At 40.4% G+C, this 22,755-nt stretch overlaps 1 protein-coding gene across 1 annotated transcript; it reads left to right on the top strand.

The window, feature by feature from the left end:
- Positions 1–2,691: 2,691 nt before the first annotated feature.
- On the top strand, positions 2,692–18,131 carry capn7 (calpain 7). Its single transcript, XM_015949932.3, has 21 exons — positions 2,692–3,026; positions 3,258–3,366; positions 3,645–3,802; positions 3,887–3,954; positions 4,041–4,280; positions 4,485–4,571; positions 4,785–4,911; positions 5,216–5,301; positions 5,521–5,614; positions 5,697–5,843; positions 5,932–6,038; positions 6,141–6,261; positions 6,351–6,495; positions 6,699–6,798; positions 7,528–7,663; positions 7,786–7,861; positions 8,166–8,311; positions 12,897–12,959; positions 13,141–13,271; positions 16,949–17,041; positions 17,761–18,131. The coding sequence occupies exons 1-21, from the start codon at positions 2,925–2,927 to the stop codon at positions 17,903–17,905; spliced, it is 2,481 nt and encodes an 826-aa protein (XP_015805418.3). The 5' UTR covers positions 2,692–2,924; the 3' UTR covers positions 17,906–18,131.
- The last annotated feature ends 4,624 nt before the right edge of the window (positions 18,132–22,755 follow it).

The raw sequence follows: 22,755 nt of genomic DNA, 5'->3' as shown, positions 1-22,755 counted from the left end.
TTTATAAAAACATTGTCTTGTCTCAGGTCTTGTCCACACGTAGCCGGGTTTTTTTTAAAAATGAATATCCGCCCCTCCAAAAACTTGCATCCACACCACCTCGTTTAAAAAAATAACTCTGTCCACACGTACCCGGATAAATACGTTGTTAAGGACATACCAGACCTGTAGGCGGCAGTACTTCCCCCGAAAGCGTCGTCTTTGGTCTTCCGCAAGTAGCAGTAATTCCGCTTGCAAAAACAAACAAGCAAAAAGCGCTTGGACAATTGATAAAGCGAGCGCAGCTCTGAGGGCATCCATGCTGCCGGCTAGTGTAAACACAGGTCGCACACGTGATGTCAGCATTTTTTGTCTCGGAAAGTGACGTTGCGGACCTTAAAACTCCGGTTTTGTCTGTCCACACGCAGACACCCAAAATGGAGAAAACGCAGATCTTCACTTTGGCCGGAATTTTTTAAAAGATCAGTTTTCGTGTGAAAAAACTCCGTTTTCGTGTGGATGACAGGCCAAAACGTTTAAAAATATCTACGTTTTGGCAGATCCCCGGCTACGTGTGGACAGGGCCTCAGTGTCTTGTCGGTCCATTGTTGTTGTCAGCGTGTTTTGTTCCCCCGTGTAAAATCTGAGACTCCTGCTTGTTTTTGTGACTCCCGAACTTGTTCCTGTTTTCTGGATTTCTGGCTTGACTTCCTGTCCATCGTTTTTTTTTTTTTTTTTTTTTTTTTTTTGGATAAAGACTTCCAAATAAAGGATTCTACCCCTTTTTCAATTACTCCTGCCTCATGTCGTCTGGTGCTCCGCATATTGCGTCCTACTCCTCCTAATCTGAACGTGACAGACGCTTCTGTTAGTCTATTTGAATAACATAATGACGTTTTTGGCTTTAAATGGTTTTTGAGACAAAATACAAAAACTGACCATATTTTTGTCTGTTTTATTTTCAACTGGGTATCAATGAGGCATTAGGTTTTGGCTGAAATAAACTTAGCTTTAGTCATTTGGGGGTTAATTATGGTGACGCAAATGCCCCATTGTGCTATGAGTAGAATTAATTAGATGAGAGACATAAAGTGATATTAAAGAATGTTTAGTTTTTCACAGGCAGAATGAACACTGTAATCACTGTTTCCTGAGTATTAAAAACACACTGTTAATTGATTATGCAAAATGTATTAAAATAAATAAGTAATAAATGTTTTTAATAAGTATGTTTGCATGTTTATTTTATTTTTGTTTTGCTGTCTTTTGAATTGGTAATGTTATAGCATACAGGTGGCCAGTTCTTACCAGAAAATATAGTTTGCTAATAATTTAGCGTTAAATACTGGCTTTATGGATTTAGAAATAGTTTTCTTCTACCTTGACTTTGAATTTTATAATTGAGCTATTTATTTTTATTTTTCCATCACCACTGGCATTTGTATACATTTAAATTTTCTTAAATAAAATTAACTAATTAAATCAGCTGTTGTGATCAAAGATTTACTCTGAACCAAATAGCTTTGAATACTATGGGTTAGAGTAGTCAGGTGTTATATTTCTGTCCATTTTTTTCATATTAAAATAAAGCTTCATGAAGGGCCTCTAATTTGTGACAAAGGTCACATTTTCCCATACTGGAGTACAACCGATGGCTCATTTACCCTTCTCAGAACAAAACAATGCTCTCACTAAAAGTCTACTTTCTCCTGTTGGTTCCTTTTTTAATATAAATACCTTTTTCATTACTGTGTTTTTGGCACATCTTTGAGGGTTATGAACCCAAAAGTTCTGTAACAAATGATGTGATTCTATTAGTGCCATCGCGTTTAATATTACATAAGTAGGGTTTGAATTGTTTTTTGTTAAATGGAATGAAAAAAATAATGTTACTGTGAGTTCCTCATTTGTTAACACCACAAGTGCCAGAGCATTTTATTTGGAAAGAATTTACAAGAAGTTCTTCTTCATCTCCTTCTTCTCCTCTCCTCCTCCTCCTCCTTCTACTTCTTCTTCTTCTACTACTTCTTCTTCTTCTTCTTCTTCTTCTTCTCGGTTTTAAGAACATACAATTAAGATTCTTTTAACTTTACTGAGAAAACCGAGAAAACCGCGTCGCCACTTGGAGGGCTCTAAATTCCCATCTCCCCTTTACAATGGTTGAACCATCATGTCGATGGGTCGAACAGAACCATACTGTAACTCCATTTTGTGACCACTAGAGGGCGTCAAAACATCTCATAAAAACTTTTTATACAACGAGTTTGGAGGGTGTGTGTACGGAAGGTACAGTAGATCAGTTTTATAATAGTGTGATAAATTTGAGGTGTGGCGTGGGACTGTGTGACGACAGTCAAATACGTGTCTCACGCTCATTGCCTGAGCAATTGGGCAGCCCTACTGTTCTCTGAGCAAGCACTTGAACTCCGTGTTTTTAATGATTTTATTTTATTTATTTATTTATTTTAGGGTTTGATAAATTAAAATGTAATGAATAAAACCGTTCAATACATTAATACAAACAAACAAATAGGGAAAAACTATTTCTCAGTGAAGTTTGAGACTGATATATCACAAATTTTCTGCTTTGTAATTTTGAGATGGCTGAAATGTGTTTTTTATTGACTGCACCTGAACGCAACAACATTCCGAGCCCTCTACTGCGACTGCGCGACACATGTTTGCCGGAAATTACTCGGTTGTTTTGATGTTGGCTAATGCAGTCATTTGTCACAAGGGGAAGAAAAACTTTAGATGGACACTTTGAGATGCTGGACTAAAGAAAACCCTCTGAATTTATTTCGCTATGCATTTCTCAAGCTGATGAAGTAATCCTGGGGCCGAATGAAGATAGACATTAAAATTGAGAATATTGATAGCTAGTGGTTAGCCGTGCAGTTAGCTGGCTAACTGAAATCCTGCCAATTTGACAACTTTTATTCAGCATGGACTCTACTGCGCTGGAACTCGATGCTGTTAAGTTTGCCAAAACAGCTGTAACATATGATCAAAATGCCAAATATAACGAAGCTGTGTTTTATTATAAGGTGAGTAACTTTGTAAGTTAAAAGCTGATAAATGTTAGCCTTTAGCTTAGCACTTGAATGTTTTCTGTCACATCCAGCAAAGGTTTTACTTTATTTTTTTTAGCATTTTTACTAGCTCACAGTTACTCTTTGTAAGCAGTAGTTTTGGCAAACCACTCACTGTCATTATTGACTGTGTGTCCTTGTTATCTCCCTTGTTTCTGGTGTATTTGTAAATGTTGGGTCCAAAAGGAGGCAGCTCAAGCTCTTATATATGCTGGCATGGCAGGATCCAAACTGGAGGGACTGCAGGACAAGGTGAATGAATACCTGGATCGGGTTCAGGCTCTTCACAACGCAGGTAGGCTGAAACCTGAAGCTGATCGATGATTTCTGCCAGACATCCTTTTGTTGGTTTGGTGTGATTCATTATAGCAAGCTCATGAATTTTGAAGGAAATGTAAGACATCCTCATATTCCCGCTTGAAAAGTATCAAAACTATTGAAAGTAAAATAAAATTAATGAACTTGCTCATATCAGGTTGGAAACATAAGAAAAAAGTTGGAATTGGTTTCTTCCAAATCCTTTTAACTGAGTAAAGTGAAGGTTTAACCATTTTCTTTAACCTTTGACCCCAGTCCAGTCACAGAAGAATGACCCACTGAAGTCACGGCAGCAGGTGGATCTAGAGCGCGCCCACTTTCTGGTTACCCAGGCCTTTGAGGAAGATGAGAAGGGGAATGGTGATGAAGCTATTGAACTGTACACTCAGGCGGTAGAGTTGTGCATCAAGACGGTAATTCTCATGTATTATTTCTTACCTGATACACTCTGAAACTGTCTGTCCTCTATTTCATATCACCTTCTGTTTTTCCAACAGTCCAATGAGACATCAGATCAGACACTTCAGACCAAGCTGAAGCAGCTGGCACGACAGGCTCTGGACAGGTCAGTCCAGGGCTTCACAGTTGGTGTAAACCTGGTGTCAAGAGAGTTTATTGTGAAATTAAAGAAGTATTTTCTTTGTTTTTCAGGGCAGAAGGTCTTAAAGAATCCCAGTCCAAATTAACTTCACCACAGACTCAGGACAGGACGGGGCCTCCTGGAACAAAGCCAAGCAGCTGTGTTAGTTCTGGAGGAACAGTTCGGCAGTTTTTACCACTCGGACCAGACTTCAGCCTGCAGGACCGACCGCAGCCTCAGCCAGTTCGGGCCGTCCAGTCCAGTGACCCCCAGGGTCAGCGCTACACGGCAGAGGAAATTGAGGTGCTCAGGTGAGACGATTAATGGAGTGTTTTGTCCACAGAAGAGTTCTCACTCGTTTAAGTTTTCTTTAAACATTCTTGCTCATTAAAACATAACACTGAAAACTTAATTGGTGGTTTTTGCTAAATTACTGTAACAAGTTCTGGCCAAAGATGATTCAAACCCTCTTATTTCTGTGCTTTAAATCTTTTTTTCTCTGTTTACCTTTTCAGGAGTACTTCTACAATCAATGGCATTGCCTATGTGCCCTTCATGAGCGTGGACCTGAAGGAGCGATTTGCCTTCCCTGTACCATTCTCGTGGGTTCGGTTATTCACTTTGACAAAACTCAAACACAGATCATTCAAATAAAGTCAAATAATTGATGCACCAACCATTAAAATAGTGTCGGCTGAGAGAAAACAGACATGTGTCTGGTTTTGTCATTTAATTACATATATTATTACACATTTGTTGCATATTATTCTTATTCAATCATTTTCTGATGGGTTTTTTTTCTGTATCTGTTTCAGGGACAAATCAGGGAAGCTTGCTTTGTCGCCCAAACAGAAAGCCATCTTCTCCCGCTGGGTTCAGCCAGATGAGATCTGCAATAATCCCACCATGATCATGTCTGTGTCCAGCTTCAGCATCAAACAGGTCAGATTGGCAGCTTTATAATAACCCTGTATGCCTGAAACTGATCAAAATTGGTTATTTTCTTAATGCAAATAAATAATACATTTTATGTCCTGTTTTTTTTTTTTTCAATTTTAACTTGACCAATAGATATGTTATTTAAAATATGAGAACTTTATTTATTTTGTAGTAGTGTGCTGTTTAGATCCATCCAGCAGGTGTCATAACATCCTCAAAGATGTGCATTTTGTGAAAAACTACATAACAGACCTTTAAATCTACAGATATATGGTGTATAAAAGCTCTGAAATTATCTTTTCTGCAGACGGTGGTCTCTGACTGTTCGTTTGTGGCATCTCTGGCAATCAGTGCAGCTTATGAGAGGCGTTACAACAAAAAACTCATCACTAGGTACGTTCAGTATTCTCAACATTGGTGCAATTGGCTTTAATTATAGTCTTGAAAATGTTGAACTTTATACTAAACCTAAAAAACTGATTAATATACTTGTACACACAAAGTTGGGCAACAACACACTTTGTTATTAATGTCGTCTGACAAACTGATGAAACTTTAAACCTTTCTGATGCCCAACACCCATCCGCTCATGTTTGACTGTGGTTTTTGCAGCATAATCTACCCTCAGAACCGACGAGGGCAACCCGAGTATAACCCATGTGGCAAGTACATGGTCAAACTTCACATCAACGGCGTTCCCAGGAAGGTCCGGCTTCTCTAACTAGTGAACCTCTAGTTTATGTTATGTCACTGTTATGTTTATTCATTAGTGAATGTTTCTCTTTTAGGTGATCATAGACGACTACCTACCGGTGGATCGTAACGGAGAGCTGCTTTGCTCGTATTCCAGCAACAGGAATGAACTGTGGGTCTCTCTGATAGAGAAGGCTTACATGAAAGTCATGGGCGGCTACGATTTCCCCGGCTCCAACTCGGTGAGTAAAGATGGAGAAAAAAGAAACGGCATCAGATGATCTTTAGTGAAAAGTTAGCTTTTATTTATTTTTTTATTCATTTTTACAGAACATCGATCTGCATGCACTGACTGGCTGGATCCCTGAACGCATTGCTATGCATTCTGACAATCAATCCTTCAACAAGGAAGACACCTTCCGCATGCTCTTCCAGAGGTGATCGACACAGAAACTCCCTCTTTTTGAATTCTGAATGTCTGTACCTCCTGTTTTCTCTGAATCTTTTCATCATGTTATCTCAATTTGAATCGCTTCCAGGTTTCACAATGGCCACGTTCTCATCACCACGGCGACAGGGGTGATGACCGAGGAAGAGGGGGAGAAATGGGGTTTGGTGCCAACACACGCCTATGCAGTTCTGGACATCAGGGAATACAAGGTGAGTCATAACCCGAGTCACTCTCCTAGATCTGCTGAAGCTGCAGAAACAAAGTTATCTTGGTTTCATCGGGGTTGTTGTTCCTGTAGGGAATGCGTTTCCTGCAGCTGAAGAATCCGTGGAGTCATCTACGGTGGAAAGGTCGCTACAGCGAGCGAGATGAGAAAAACTGGACACCGGAGCTCCTCAAATACCTCAACTTTGACCCCAAAACAGCACAAAGGTTTGATAACGGTGTGTTGGAGCTTTTTTTGTTGTTGTTGCTGTTGCCTACCTCAAGAGAAAATGCCCTCCTATATTTAAAAGAATGCTGTAGTGTCTGCTCGTAACACACACAGGAAATAAATCTTATATTCAGACAAGAGCTCAGAGAATATTAATATGTGTTTCAACAAAATCAACTCAGGTATGAAAGTCTCATCTTCGTTGGTCTCCAGGTGTTTTCTGGATTGCATGGGAAGATCTTTGTCAGTACTATGATGTAATCTACTTAAGCTGGAACCCTGCGCTGTTTAAGGACTCCTCCTGTATTCACAGGTAAGTAAAAGAATTACTACGGCTTGTAGAAGCTAACGGCTAGCATTAGCAACACCACCACACCACAGAACTCCTCCAGGCTTGTGTTCTTTGTATAGATAAAACATTGAATTGCAAAGCAAGCAGTCAGTGATAGTTGTGTTGCTGTTAGCCAATCAGAGGTTAGATGTTTGCATAAGACTCGTAATCATGACTATTTCTGCCCCCTCCACTCCTCCAACTAACTTCTACTTCCTGAAACAAAAGCATCAGAGCTTTTTCTCCATAGAAAACGACATGCAAGACATTGATTCATGCAGCAGGTGTTTTGAATAAACGAGTGACTGAGAGGTTTAAAACCAAATAAAAAAGATCAAATGAAGTTTTACAGTGTGAGTGCATCTAGTGTGTCTCCCTGGCCTGCTGTTAAATGTTTTATTTATTAGTCTAGTGTTCAAATAACAGAATTCTCCACATGATGAGATTACGCCTAAAATAAATAAACACTGTCAATCCTGAGCTAATTATTTTATATTGTTACAATTAGGTTGAGGATTGAAGGTTTTCCCAAAGACTTGCAGTAACTTTGTGTCTACAGCTGTGCTGCATTGGATGGAGGGATATAGTTACAGCTCTCTGAGCAGCAGCAGATAATAAAGAAGCTAAATTTATTGCATGTTTAATTCACTATTTTAGATTAGCTAAACTGTCCCAAATGTGTGTTTTATTGCGTTTGTTTGCCTCCTACAGCAGCTGGGATGGGAAGCAGGGACCTGTGAAGGACGTCTACAGTCTAGCAAACAACCCTCAGTACAGGCTGGAGGTCCAGTGTCCAGCAGGGGGCGCTGCTGTGTGGGTTCTGCTCACCAGACACATTACAGACAAGGTCAGGGTCCCTGATGGAGGAATATAATACATTTTATTTCATTCCTACCAGATTTTCTATGATAAGGTGAACTTTTAATGGGATGTCTCTTTTTTTCTTCTTGCAACTGTTTGTTTTTCCAGGATGATTTTGCTCAAAACAGAGAATTCATCACATTGGTTGTTTACAAGACCGATGGGAAGAAAGTTTACTACCCAGGTGAGCTCGGACAGAGCCCTTACAGAACACTTTTAGTCTCTGCATCACTGAGCTGTGATATTTGCACAGCAGCAGCAGTTTTTCTGTCACACCTTTATTTCTGTCCTGGCGTCTCACAGCTAGGTCAACTGCCTCTGAAAAGACCTTAGACCCTTTTCTGTGATGCATTGCTCCTTTCACAAAGAAAAGATACTGATTCTTTTTACAAAATGTTTCACTTTAGTAACAGTTAAAGTAAACTTGAACAGATCAAAATGCTTTTGAGTTACTTGCTGCACATGTTTTCACCTGATTTCCTCCCCAGCGGACCCTCCCCCATACATCGATGGGATCCGCATCAACAGCCCCCACTATCTGACCAAGATGAGGCTGACCACCGCAGGAACTCACATCTTCACACTGGTGGTCTCCCAGTATGAAAAACAGAACACTATCAACTATACCTTGCGGGTGAGACGCATCTTTTCCAACTCTTAATGCTTTTAGCCATTTAGCACAAGAATATTTGAAAAGCTGGTTTATTTTTATTATTTTATGGTTTTAGAGAAAAAAGACAAAACTCCAGTTTTACGAGTGAATGAAAACACAAAAAGCTTAATTTTTTGTAAATTTAAAGTTATTTGTTTATCCACATTACAGTTTTTCCACATATCGACAACCTCTTTAATCCTGTCCAGTACATTTTACTGGGTGAGGGTAACTTGCACCTTTAATCCTCCCACTTTCTGCTCCTTCAGTTCCATTAAATACATGCCAGTTCAAACACGCCTGTATAATGCAGCAATTTGCACGTGTTTAGTGTCTGACTTTGCTGTAAAATCCGAAGATGAAAATGGACAAAAATGAGAAAGAAAAAGAAAAATATTTTCTCTGAGCTGCAGGCCTTAAAGGCTAAAGAACAAAATCACTCCTTAGAATAGATCATGTTTATGTTTACATCTTTAAAATATGTTTTAAAAAAAGCTGTCACAATTTAAATTTCCTCTCAAACTTGCCCTGTAGTTAACTAATATTACTACATAGTAATATTACTAACTATTAATAACTGAAGGGTAGCCTGACACCCGTTGTGCTCGCATCACACCAAAAGACAAACATTGTGTTTGTATTTCCATTTTCAATTGAAATTAGTTTTTTTGTGGAGTAAAAAAAACACCAAATGTTTTTCATATTTTCTATTTTGTTCTCAGATCCAAAATATAAAATGGAAAAATGGAACACAGGGCAGATTTTTTATAATATCTAACAGGTTGGGGTTACTATGGACAGGTGTCGTGCAGATAAAGGAATCCCTGATGTATGAATCCCTGCGTCCGGAGCGCACACCGGACAGGAAGTGCAGATCCAGTCAGTCGCTCCTAAATGCCAACTAATTAGATGTGGGATTATATTTTACTTAAGTAAAACATTGAAAGATGAATGTCGTTACTTTATCATTCAGTCAATGAGTGACACCAGAAAATGATGCATTTATTGTTCTCGTGATTATTTCAAAAAGCTGAGACAATTTCCCTACGAGGATCATCACGTCTGTGTAAACTACAGAATACACACAGCTACATTTTAACACTCACTAAACCAGGTTCTCAACAAGTAAATGGATCTGGATTGGTTTCCAGGTGCTTTATGAAAATCACCTTAAAGTTCTGTTTGCAGGAGCCAAAGATACACCTACCTGATTACATCAGCACAGCACCTGTCCACGTGAACCTGACCCGGCAGCTACTAAAGAAAAACTCTGTCCTGCTGCCTGTTTTTCCATTTCCTATTAGGGAAGATGATTAGGGCCACTGAAAAGAAGAAAATAAAGGAAAAACACAAACTTCTTTTCTCAGAAATCTGACTAATCAAATCGGACTGTAATCTCAGAAACCTGACCTTTATTTTTTTTTCTCAGAATTCAGATTTTTGACTTCTTAGAAAAAAAATCTGATTTCTGAGATTAAGTCAGAATTTTTTTTTATTTTCAGTCACCCTAATCCTCTTTTGTGAAAATAAGACCTTTTTGTAGTGGGACAGCAGTAACTCACTACAGCAGTAACTCACTACAGCAGTAACTCGCTACAGCAGTAACTCGCTACAGCAGTAACTCGCTACAGCAGTAACTCGCTACAGCAGTAACTCGCTACAGCAGTAACTCACTGTAATAGTAGCTCACTACAGCAGTAACTCACTACAGCAGTAGCTCACTACAGTAGTAACTCACTGTAATAGTAGCTCACTACAGCAGTAACTCACTACAGCAGTAACTCACTACAGCAGTAGCTCACTACAGTAGTAACTCACTGTAATAGTAGCTCACTACAGCAGTAACTCACTACAGCAGTAACTCGCTACAGCAGTAACTCACTGTAATAGTAGCTCACTACAGCAGTAACTCACTACAGCAGTAGCTCACTACAGTAGTAACTCACTGTAATAGTAGCTCACTACAGCAGTAACTCACTACAGCAGTAACTCACTACAGCAGTAGCTCACTACAGTAGTAACTCACTGTAATAGTAGCTCACTACAGCAGTAACTCACTACAGCAGTAGCTCACTACAGCAGTAACTCACTACAGCAGTAGCTCACTACAGCAGTAACTCACTACAGCAGTAGCTCACTACAGCAGTAACTCACTACAGCAGTAGCTCACTACAGCAGTAACTCACTACAGCAGTAGCTCACTACAGCAGTAACTCACTACAGCAGTAGCTCGCTACAGCAGTAACTCACTACAGCAGTAGCTCACTGTAACAGTAGCTCACTACAGCAGTAACTCACTACAGCAGTAACTCGCTACAGCAGTAACTCACTACAGCAGTAACTCACTGTAACAGTAGCTCACTACAGCAGTAACTCACTACAGCAGTAACTCGCTACAGCAGTAACTCACTACAGCAGTAACTCACTGTAACAGTAGCTCACTACAGCAGTAACTCACTACAGCAGTAACTCGCTACAGCAGTAACTCACTGTAATAGTAGCTCACTACAGCAGTAACTCACTACAGCAGTAGCTCACTACAACAGTAACTCACTACAGCAGTAACTCACTACAGCAGTAACTCGCTACAGCAGTAACTCGCTACAGCAGTAACTCACTGTAATAGTAGCTCACTACAGCAGTAACTCACTACAGCAGTAGCTCACTACAGTAGTAACTCACTGTAATAGTAGCTCACTACAGCAGTAACTCACTACAGCAGTAACTCACTACAGCAGTAGCTCACTACAGTAGTAACTCACTGTAATAGTAGCTCACTACAGCAGTAACTCACTACAGCAGTAGCTCACTACAGCAGTAACTCACTACAGCAGTAGCTCACTACAGCAGTAACTCACTACAGCAGTAGCTCACTACAGCAGTAACTCACTACAGCAGTAGCTCGCTACAGCAGTAACTCACTACAGCAGTAGCTCACTGTAACAGTAGCTCACTACAGCAGTAACTCACTACAGCAGTAACTCGCTACAGCAGTAACTCACTACAGCAGTAACTCACTGTAACAGTAGCTCACTACAGCAGTAACTCACTACAGCAGTAACTCGCTACAGCAGTAACTCACTACAGCAGTAACTCACTGTAACAGTAGCTCACTACAGCAGTAACTCACTACAGCAGTAACTCGCTACAGCAGTAACTCACTGTAATAGTAGCTCACTACAGCAGTAACTCACTACAGCAGTAGCTCACTACAACAGTAACTCACTACAGCAGTAGCTCGCTACAGCAGTAACTCACTACAGCAGTAGCTCACTACAGCAGTAACTCACTACAGCAGTAGCTCACTACAGCAGTAACTCACTACAGCAGTAGCTCACTACAGCAGTAACTCACTACAGCAGTAGCTCACTACAGCAGTAACTCACTACAGCAGTAGCTCACTACAGCAGTAACTCACTACAGCAGTAGCTCACTACAGCAGTAACTCACTACAGCAGTAGGTCACTACAGCAGTAACTCACTGTAATAGTAGCTCACTACAGCAGTAACTCACTACAGCAGTAGCTCACTACATCGTAGCTCATCATCATCAGTGTGTGAATGTGTGTGTGTGAGAATGGGTGAATGACTGATTGTATTGTGAAGCACCTTGTGGGGTTGTAGAACCCTAAGAAGGTGCTATACAAATACAGGCCATTTACCATTTGTATCCGATTAAAAAAACAATGAACAAGAATTAATTTTTGTTGCTTTACTTGCTACTGAAAATGGAAAGAACGACTGATGACGACTTTTGTCATCTGGACATTTACAGGAGAAACTCGGGGTCCCGTTTTAATACACAAACAAAACCGAGCAATAACTCAAATTTGGTCATTTGAGATCATCTGCTTGTTTTTTGTTTCTCTTCATTCAGAAATATTTTTCAGCCATTTAGGAGCAGTGATGTCAGAGTAGGTGTGTGTGTGTGTGTGTGTGTGTGTGTGTGTGTGTGTGTGTGTGTGTGTGTGTGTGTGTGTGTGTGTGTGTGTGTGTGTGTGTGACCCAAATTCTTCTTTTTAGTCATTTATTATTCATAGACCTTCCCTGCAAACTGAAAGCGAGTCTCTGAAGGGTTGTTGATGCTGGAATAACGCATCAAAAGCAGATTTTAACTCTTTTTACATCCCGGCTGCGAGCCGTGTTTACCGTTTGTTTGTTTGTGCCGGTGTTTGATTCTCAACAACATAATTGCAGGCTTTTACGAGCTTTCTGCTGTTTTTTCTGCACCAAGCAAGCATGAAAACATCTCGTATCACTTCTGCTCAACAATCATCTGGAGAATTACTGTTGGGTTTAACTAAAGATCAAAGCGGCAAATGTAAAATATGAATCCTTTTTTTACATAAAGCACAAGGAGTAAAAATTAGATTTTTGTTTTTTCAAGATCAACTTTTTAAGCCAGAGTATTTGCGGGGGATTAGAAAAGATCTGTCTCTTTATTTTACTAAAACAGACATGGCTACATGATCTTTAGGTTCTTTCTTTTAGTCTATCATAAATTGAAGAACAAAGAAAACTATTATTTAGTTTTGCTGTATAATAACAGTTTCCTTTCTTTATTCAGGTGTACTCTGGGTGCAAATTCACCTTCTCCAAGATCCCAAACCCCTTCACTCACACCAAAAGGGTAAATGTGTTTTTAGCTTGTACCTTTTGATTCATTCTGCAGTTTAGTGCTTGTTATCTGTGGAGGAAACGTTTCTTCTTGTGTTGCTTGGACTGCTCCCAGTACCATCGATGCCGATGTGTTCTGCTGTTTCCTGCTGGTTGCTCTGACAGCTACTGTTTCTCTTTATGGCTGTTTCCAGATCAACGGCCAGTGGAAGGGGCTCAGCGCCGGTGGATGTGGGAACTATAAGGACTCGTACAAACACAACCCCATCTACCAGATAAACCTGGAGCGGTCCGGCCCGCTGCTCATCGAGCTGCGTGGATCCAGGTCAGCCTCACACCAGATTATCTGATGCACCGCAGCTTCACTTTGACCTCGATTTCTTAATGTGGTCTTTGAATTCTCTTCAGAATAATCAGATTTTTACCTCAACTAGATTTGGAAGATGGAACAGAATTAGCTGTTAGCCAGATCTGCATAAACTAATTTATTCACACGGGGGGAAAAGGCTCTTTCTTCAGTTTAAGCAACACTAGATGTTAAAAGTTATCGGGCAGGCGGGCGGGCGTAAAGCCTGATTCGTGCTTCTGCGTCTGCGTCAGTGCGGAGACACGCAACACCATTATCCATTTTTGCGGGCCTGCTGGAGAGCCCTGCAAGGACGGACGGAGTCGAGCTCTCTAACATCTGTCCGTCAAGACAGAGAACGCAAGCTTGTGATTGGTCAGAGCACCGCTGTCGTCTACACCGCCGCCATTGCGCCCTCAGAAACATAAAGAGAGCCGAGAATAAGTAGCGGTAGACACGGAGAAGCTTGAAGAATACCTCACGAAAAACTCTAAAAATTTGGCAGTTTAATTCCCCCGTGACTGGAGGAGTGAAAAGATGCACAGCAAGCGTTTTATTTGTGGACGGAAATGACAGGAAACGTGGGTTTAGAGGTGGCGAGCGCATGGAGAGGTGGAAGAGAATGAGAAACAAATTTGTCTGTGTTAAAAAGTCTCTTATATACAAAAACACAATATAAACGCACTATCTTGGACAGGATACCACAGAACAGCGCTACGCTCTCTGTTGTCCTGGCGGGGAATTGCTTTGTAACACTCCCCAGGAGACGGAGAAGTATGAGGGCTAAACATGCGTGTCTCTCCCTTTTGGAGCTGATGGAGAAGCATGAATCAGGCTTAAGATTTAACTTTCAACCATCGCTGCAGCACAAGTTTATATGTAAGCAGCTGCTGTTCCGGGGGTGTTACCATGAATATTGTGGTTTTTCTTTTTAATAAAAATAATGATAAAAGAGCCGTTCCAACCGTTGCATTTCTGAAATGCCCTTTGGAGAGTCCCATTAAACACAAATCTGAATCTACCTGCTTATTTTTTAACGTTCCTTTTCTTTTAAGACTCGGCCAGTTATTAAAGGTGTGGTTCACTGAAAAAGCATTTTTTTAATATTCTTTCTGATTATAATCAGTCACTCTGAGTTTTTCATGCAGGCTGAACATGAAAATAGTCTCCTACACCTGTCTTATGATAGAAGATAGACGGTGAAACTCAAGGATATGAAAATCCTGACAGATCTACGTCACACTGTCACGTAACGTTCATGGACTCATCCATCATGACTCACAATGGAGAAGACTGTTGTTGGTTTAGCATCCAGGAAACAACAGAACGTCATGGCTAGTAGAAGTTAACGGTTCGCAATCGCATTAGCAACTCCACCACACAGCAGAACTTCTCCAGGCTTGTGTTATTGGTGGAGATAAAACATCAGCGTTGCAAAGCAAATCAGAGGCGAGATGTCCAACTATCTGGAAATAAACCCTGATTTTAACTTCTCCATCTGTGTCGGTGTGGAGGCACGCAACACCATTATGCGTTGGCGCAAAAGCTCTCCGACGAGCTCCCAGAGGGTGACGGAGACATGCCAAAATTTTTAAAGATCCGTCAAAAGTGACAGAGACCGCAAGCTTGTGATTGGTCAGGACGCCACTTCCTGTATATTCGTCACCAGCACAGCCAATGCCCCGTTAAAAAGTGAAAAGATATTTAGTGGCAGACCCAAAACAGATTGAAGAATGCATCATGGAAAATGTTCATAAATATGAACATTTATTCACCCATGACTGAGGCGACCGCATGAAGAGGTGGAGGAGAATGAAGGATAAATTTGGCCGTGTAGTTTCTGAAGCACATTAGTAGATACTAGGGGTTGTATGAACTAGTCGACTTCACTGCTCTGTAGTGACTTTTTATGCCTGTCATCGGCTAGTCGCTGTCACGTTATAATGACCGATAAGATGCAGTCCTCGGAAAAGACAGCAGGTGACGAGCCCCTACGCGTCGGGAGGCAACGTGCTGTGCCAGAGCGTCGGTACTGACGCCCGCGGTAAAACGGACATTTAACCGAATTGTGACCTTTACCCTCTTGCAAATTTACCTCCCCCTCCCCCCCATCCTAACCTTAACCAGCTAGCGCATGCAAAGCTCTAATCATTGACGCGTTCCAGGCATCTGCATCCTAAGCACGGCCACAGTAACATTATCAAATCATTATCAAATCAGGTGTCGCCACCTCAAAACCAAATTTAACACGTGATTTTTCATGTTGGCTCATTTCCTTTTATGTTTTCTGTCTTTTATTTGTGCCTGATGCGTTTCACTGCTGTGGAGCGGGGCGCCGCGCATCACCTGTTTTTTCCTCCGGTGACGCACCTCACTGATGCGGCCAGCAAGCAGCGCGCACTCCGCTGTTTTTGCGGTCGGTAGATCTTTTAGAGCTGCAGTTCAAAGGTAACTCATAAGGTGAATATATATGAACCCAGGTAGCAGTTTTTCTTTAGGATTGAGAGATGCAGGAAGATAATAAACAGGCAGGACAGAAAAATAGTCAAATAGAAACAAGTTAGTTTTTGTACCTGGTGGTTGCAACAGACACCACTGAAGGTAATCAGAAGTGAGGAACAGAAAATGAAATAATTATTTTAATGTTTAGAGCAGCAGGAACTCTGAGAGGCTGCAGGCATACTGCGCATGGGGAGAGGGCTGAAGTGGAGCAGTGTAGATGCAGAAACTACACTGCATCTACACTGCGGGGGGGGGGGGGGGGGGGCTGAAGCAAGAGGCAGAAACTACCGTTGTTAAAAGAAATGTTTAACTTTGAAAATGTTGGCGCAATTTTAATTGTCAAAAACTACAGCGAACCAAACCCCCCCCCCCCCCCCATCTCCCCACCCCCCACCCACTTCCACCTCCCGCGCGCCGCTTCAGGTGTATGACGTCATCAGCGACTAGTCAAAGTCGACTCGATTTTCATTACTTGACTGTCGACTTAAAAGAAAAATGGTCATGCAGCCCCTAGTAAATACACTGTCGTGGACCGAAGGCGGGATACCCCAGAACAACGCTACGCCCTCTGTTGTCCTGGCGGGGAATTGCTTTGCAACACTCCGCCGCCTGAGCAGAAGTTAGAATGTGAAAACCTTTCTGACACGCCGTGTTGCAGGGCTCACAGAGAGGTATAAACCAGGCTTAAGATTCCAAATCCTGCCAGCTGCAGAAATATTCTCCTGCTACAGACAGAGGCAGCTCAAATTGCCTCAAGTTTAGTTTTAACTTCTGTTCAGCATCTTCATGGTTGCTAGGCAACAGAAAATACGCCAAGGTGAGGACAGAAATAAATCGGAAAGCTAGACTGTCCAAGTTCCCAGCTGCTCACTTCCTGGTCAGGAAATGACCCGGTGTCTGGTGCAGACACCAGCCCATGTGCACTATGTATCAAAGGATGCAGCTCCTGAATTTGGACACAGCTGCATGTGTTGCTGTCTAAAGTCCAATGCAGCTGCACATCTGTATGGGGACTCTTCTACGCTTTGGTGCCGTACCAAACAATCAAATTTAAACATGTGAACAGTTTCTTCTCTAAGAATTTGTAGCTATAGAAACCTAGAAATGAATTATGAAATTGTAAGTTTACAGTTTGCACTGCTCTGTCTCTGCAGGCAGTACAGTGTTGGCTTTGAGATGGTGACAGTGTCGACGGTGGGAGATCCTGGTCCAGCTGCCTTGCAGAAGAAGAGCAGTGGAGATTACAGGTTCAGGACGAATCACTCCTTCACTAAAAATATACAACAAATTCTCTTGGACACTGAATTTGGAGGTTTTGTTATCTGTCATACCCAATAAAGCCGTAGTCATCAAAGTGACATCAATATTCCACTCTGTGCAAAGAACCTACCGTATATAATAGATTAGTTTAACTTTCTGAAATGAGTGGCAAATGTAGAACTTTTTCAGATGTACCTGCATGTCTTCTTCATGTTCTGTTCACACTAAAAAGAGGGCGTGCTATGTAGATTTTACTCCTGATGAGAAAAAAAGGCTGATTGTGTTTGTTTCAGCCAAAGGGAAAGAAGGCCAGACTGGTTTTTAGTCTTGTGTCTGACACCAAGTGCAGATAACAGACATGACCTCTGTGACCTGGAATGTGTTTTGATCCATAAAGTCTCTTTAAACTCTGCTTTTCCTTCTGGGAATCAAATTCAATAAATCAAACAAAGAAGCTTTTTCCAGGTTTGTGTGAGCGGGTCTCGGTGAGTTCTGGACCTGCGTCAGCACTAATAGTAAGAAGAGAGCCGCGGTGACCTCCTCCATAGGAAATGATTCAGTAGTAATTATGATAAGGATCCAAGGCTCATCTTGTTTATTTAACACAATTAGTCCCAGAGTTGTTCAAGACGCACATTCAGGATCTGAAACTCGTGGTTATCAGGATTTTTACGGGTTTTGTTTGTATTTTTTATTTTTGCTACAGATGTGGTTTCAGCTACATGGAGGTGGATCACGTCCCAGCAGGCATCTACAACGTCATCCCGACCACCTTCCTGCCCAAACAGGAAGGACCCTTCTTCTTGGACTTTGGCAGCACTTCACCCCTCAAGGTCTCCCAACTCCAATGAAGACGAGAGAAAGTACTGAAAGGAAGGTACTTGGGAACATCTTGGGATATTTATGAAACTGCAGTTTGAATGTAAACAAAGTGGAATGAGCTCCTAGAAGGCCCACAATGCCAAAAGGTGACTGCTGTCTCATTTTGGTTTATTTTTGTTCTCTGTTTTTACTCCTCCTGATCTTTGCTGACATGAATGAGAAGATGATGAACGTGAGTTTCAGGTGTTGTGGAACAAATCAACGTTAACGATTAATGAAAAACCATCAAAGTGTGTGGAAAATGTTCAAAAACTACCAAGGCAATAGGAGAATAATAATTCACCCTCAGCAGTTCTGATCTGCACGTGCTCCAGGTTTAATGGAGATGAACAACCATTTCACCTCCTTTTAAGATGTAAGGTAACAGGGTTGATGCATTGCTGCAAGGATGCTTTCCTCTTATCTTCTTCCTCACCACAGGCTCTGATTTGCTGCATTCATCAGCTCAGCAGTGCAAATAAAACCTGACATTGCAGTGGCTGTTCGGCCGCCGTTAGGTCCACCCAGCTGCAGTTGTAAAGTTCAGAATCACATCTCCGCCGTGTTCTCCACGTAAAACGTAGAGTTTAAGTCGTGATTCAGGCAGAAATGAGTGGACCATTATTATCCTCAGACAGATGTTTACATAAATGTTTATAAATTACTCAGCATGTTTAAACCACATGGATGAAAAGAAGCTGCTTCATCAATGCCACAAAACACGTCAAGTTACCAAATCCAGGTCTTTATATAATATTACTGTTGGATACAGTAATAACCCTCACCTGCCATCGCCTACTCCACCTGCAGAGGGCGTCCATCATCACTGGTGTTACGTTTGACTTGACCGTTGCTTTGTTAATATTTTAAGTTTGTTTTCTACACAACTGGTACAACATTTTAGATTTTAAGTTCGATTGAAGCAGAAGTTGTTTTCTGTAAAACCTCGAAGGCTTTTCTTTTTATTCTCAGGATCAGAGCAGCACAACAGGGAGTCGAGCACAGCGGAGTTCAAATGATGTCTTCATGTGTTTGTGGACATGAAGGGCGAGTGAGAAATACCAGTTTGACGTGTGTGTGTGCGTGTGTGTGTGTGTGTGTGTGTGTGTGTGTGTGTGCGTGTTTGTGTGTTTAACAACCTTTTACAGGTTTTAAGCTCGATTTGCCAAGTTCTTATATTACATTTATTTTTGTTTTTGCTGCACTTTTTTAAATTGTCTTTTTTTGTTTTGTTTTGTTTTTTTATCAAACATCAGATTTCAATTAAAACAAGCTCCTTACTGTGGAGTGTTTCTCTCGGTTTTTTATTTTTTTATTTTTGAGTCCCTCACCAGCAGCCTGGCAAAGACATTACTGTAATTTATCTTATTTATCACTAAAAAGCGTTGCTGTCTGATCCCAGTTCCCCTGAACCAGTTGCATAAGATTAGAAAGATCAGCGTACGTGTCATCGTGACACTCGGCTCAGATGGACGTTCTGATCCTTAAGCTCATGTGGTAGAAATCAGCAACAGCTCTGCAAATATAACATTTGTCTGAGCATTACTTAAACATTTATAACGGTTCAGATTAGAATCCCCGATTAGATTGAAGATTAAAACGTCAAGGTTTAACTTCTCTGCTTGTTGCTTCTGCTTTTTTTTCCCCCACCAGTTTTCTGAATCTGATTCAAATGTTGGGTCAGTGGCAACTGACTCATGTCCTTGACAACAAAGTATTAGTTTTTGTTGGGACAAACACAATAAAATACATCTTTATATTGTGATTTAACATCAGATTGCATTGTAAAACCTTTAATTTTACTTTCTATTTGTTAATTTGTGTTTCAGCCTCCCACAGTCTTCACTCTATTATAAACTGCAACTTAAATCCTAAATAAATAGTAAACTGTTGTGTTTTAGAAGATTTTGCACAAATTATTATAATTTTTTACATGTCATTTTTGCTGTGTTTTGGGGTTAGTAAAGCGTGCGGTGTGCATGCAGCTTTCATTTCCACAGACGTGTTTGTCTCACAGAGGGCTGAACCTTAAATGCTGATGATTTTGTACTATTTTTACTAATAATTAGCACAAACAGTATCCTCACCACAAAATTAGACTTTGTTTTTTAAACCTGAATTATGTGTGATTGTGACAAGACAACACGAAGAGTAAACGTTTAGATATGACCATTTTTCCATGTGCTTCTCATCTCCTGTTGAATCCTGTTTTATTTTGTAAGATTTCAGTTTTGTTTTGATTTAAATGACTTCAGACGGCAGCAGGACAATCGTGCAGCAACTTGTATGAATGTTGATGTAATGTTTGCAAAACTTGCACTGAATGTTGGTCAAACTGATGTGTTCCAAGTTTGAATACAAAGGAAAGTATAAACTACACACGCTTTTGTCTTCGTTTTATTATTTCAAAGGAGTTCTTGTTTGTCTTTGAACAAAACATATCAACACGTTTGGGTCAAATATTGAGTTATGGTATAAAGTAAATTCATGTTTCGTCATAAATGATCAATATAATGTAAATTCACTTTGAAACTATTTTATTTTTTCACACCAAAGTTTACATTTTAAGGAGAGTACATATTTACAGGCCGGATGTGACAAATTTGTGTTTTCGGAGCGATTAAAAGACCCAAACTGGTTTTATTACACTAATAATAAGATGGCTATATGAAATATGTCAAGTGATTTTTTTTTTTATGTTAAGTCACAGATTTGTTTAACACATGTAGAGTCCAGTTAAACCTAAAGTTACGACATGGTCCAAGCTGCTGCTATAAAAGTAGAGAAGAGCTGCTATGTGTGTTGTGTGATGTATTGTTGTACTGTAATGTATTTTTATTTATGATAAAATAGAAACGTAAGAAAATATATATATATATTGATCTCTGACTATGAGGGAGTTTTACTGTTTTTTTAGCCACATTTACCACAAGCTATGTGTTTTTAGCCTTTAGAAATAGAGGAAGTGCATCATTTGAAAGGCAGAATAAAGCACGTTTACAAAGCCAAGTGCAACAGTAGTTCAGCTAGATTGTGGTATTTTTAGTTACAAAGTATTCTGTATGGAGTGTCACATGACTGTGGAGACATTTAGGTCTAATCTTTGTAAGTTAGCTTGAATGTCATAAGATTTGCATGTTTATTTTATAAGTGAACATTTTTCTAAGCCTGATTGTTCTGACACGAGTGTCGTCTGTCCACAGAAGTGAAGAACGTTTTCAAACTTTAACTGGGTCATGTTTTTGTTTTTTTGAGAGGCAGCTTGGTTATGCAACCCTTCCAAGCAAGCCAAGCCTGTTTAGTCTTTTTTAAATCGTCCTGTTGTGAACTTCAACAATTACCGTGCTGCCTGAGTTTCACCTTGTAAATAACCTGCAGGGACTTCCTCTTGTGAAAAGTCTGGTGTTGCTCCTGCATCTTTATATTTGTTACTATTGAATTATGAACCTAAAAATACTGAAAACAGCGTTTTAGTTACCCTCGCCTGATTCGTTGGCAGCAACAGTTGCTGGGATGTGATTGAACCGGTGGGTCAATTAGCTTTGATCAGCAACACCTGGCTGCCTTAGTCCTTAGCAAGATGGTGAGTTGTTCCCAGTTTTTCACATTAATTAGAGATTTTTGGCTTTGCTACATAAAATGTTATTGAGTGATCTTTAAGATCTAATTTAAATCAGAAGACTTTTAGTTTTTCGGGTGTTTGAGGATGGGACACGGTCCCTTTGACTCTAAATAATTATGTGTTTGCATCACTTAAGGTGACACAAATGGATCAGGTGACCTTACTGGACTTCAACAGTCATTTTCTTTCACTCAGGAACTTTAATTAGTGTTTAATTTTGTAAGCTGGGTGACAACAAAGTCCCTTTTGTTAAATATTTAGATTGCTTAGTATTTGGTAGGTTTCTGCTTTTATTTATTCACTGTCCAGTTAGATTTTAGTCTTTACTGGTCTAAATCTTCCTTAGATTGCCCAGAAGATTTTATTCTATGTGCTTTGGGGCAAAAAGACAGGAGGTAAAGTTTTTATTTTAATTTTTTTCCCATAAAATAAACCAGTATAAATCATTGACATTTACATAAAGCAGGATATATTTGCTAATAATTAAAGGCCCAAAATTTAATCATTGACCATAAACAAATATCCTTTAACGTAAAACGGTATTTAAAAGCTTTTTGTTCAGAAAGTGGAATATCAGTCTAGTGAGTCATGCAGCCATTGATGTAAAAGGTCAAAGTTCATTGTTTACAACTTGATTACCTACTAGACTTCAGCACAATGACGAGTCCAGGTGCTACTGGAACAACGGGTTTATCTTCAAAGGCAGGATAAGCATCAGATGATGGCATTTAGGTACAAATGGACGACTGCTGGTCACCTGATGGGGCCTCGGACTTGGCAGCCATCATCGATGACACAAGAAAAGAAAGGCAGCGCGTCAGGAAAAAGATGTTGAGGTGAGTTAGGGCTGATTGTTGGTAAACAGCCACAAGCTTCTTAGATAACGTATGCTTTGATCTGATTAATGGTCGTTAATGAACAAAATGAATGTGGCCTCATTTATTGTGTCACAAGACAAATTTGATCATAGCGATTAATAGGTCTCACACACGATACATGTTTAGTTCATTTTAAACTTTGGCCTCAAACTGTGGACCTCTGTTTCTGCAACAGTGTCCATTTAGATGAGCTTTATATGATGAAGCTAAGCCAGAACTCGACTGATTCAAAGTCTGATTGCATATTTTATCCATCCATCCGATCATCCAGGGCCGGCTCACTGAGGAAGAAGGCCCTGGAAGGACGCCCAGATGTCCCTCTTCAGCCCCCCGTGGGAAT

This window comes from Nothobranchius furzeri, chromosome 5, assembly GCF_043380555.1.
Source record: "Nothobranchius furzeri strain GRZ-AD chromosome 5, NfurGRZ-RIMD1, whole genome shotgun sequence".
Taxonomy (NCBI): Eukaryota; Metazoa; Chordata; class Actinopteri; order Cyprinodontiformes; family Nothobranchiidae; genus Nothobranchius; species Nothobranchius furzeri.
This window is presented reverse-complemented; position numbering and strand designations above follow the sequence as displayed.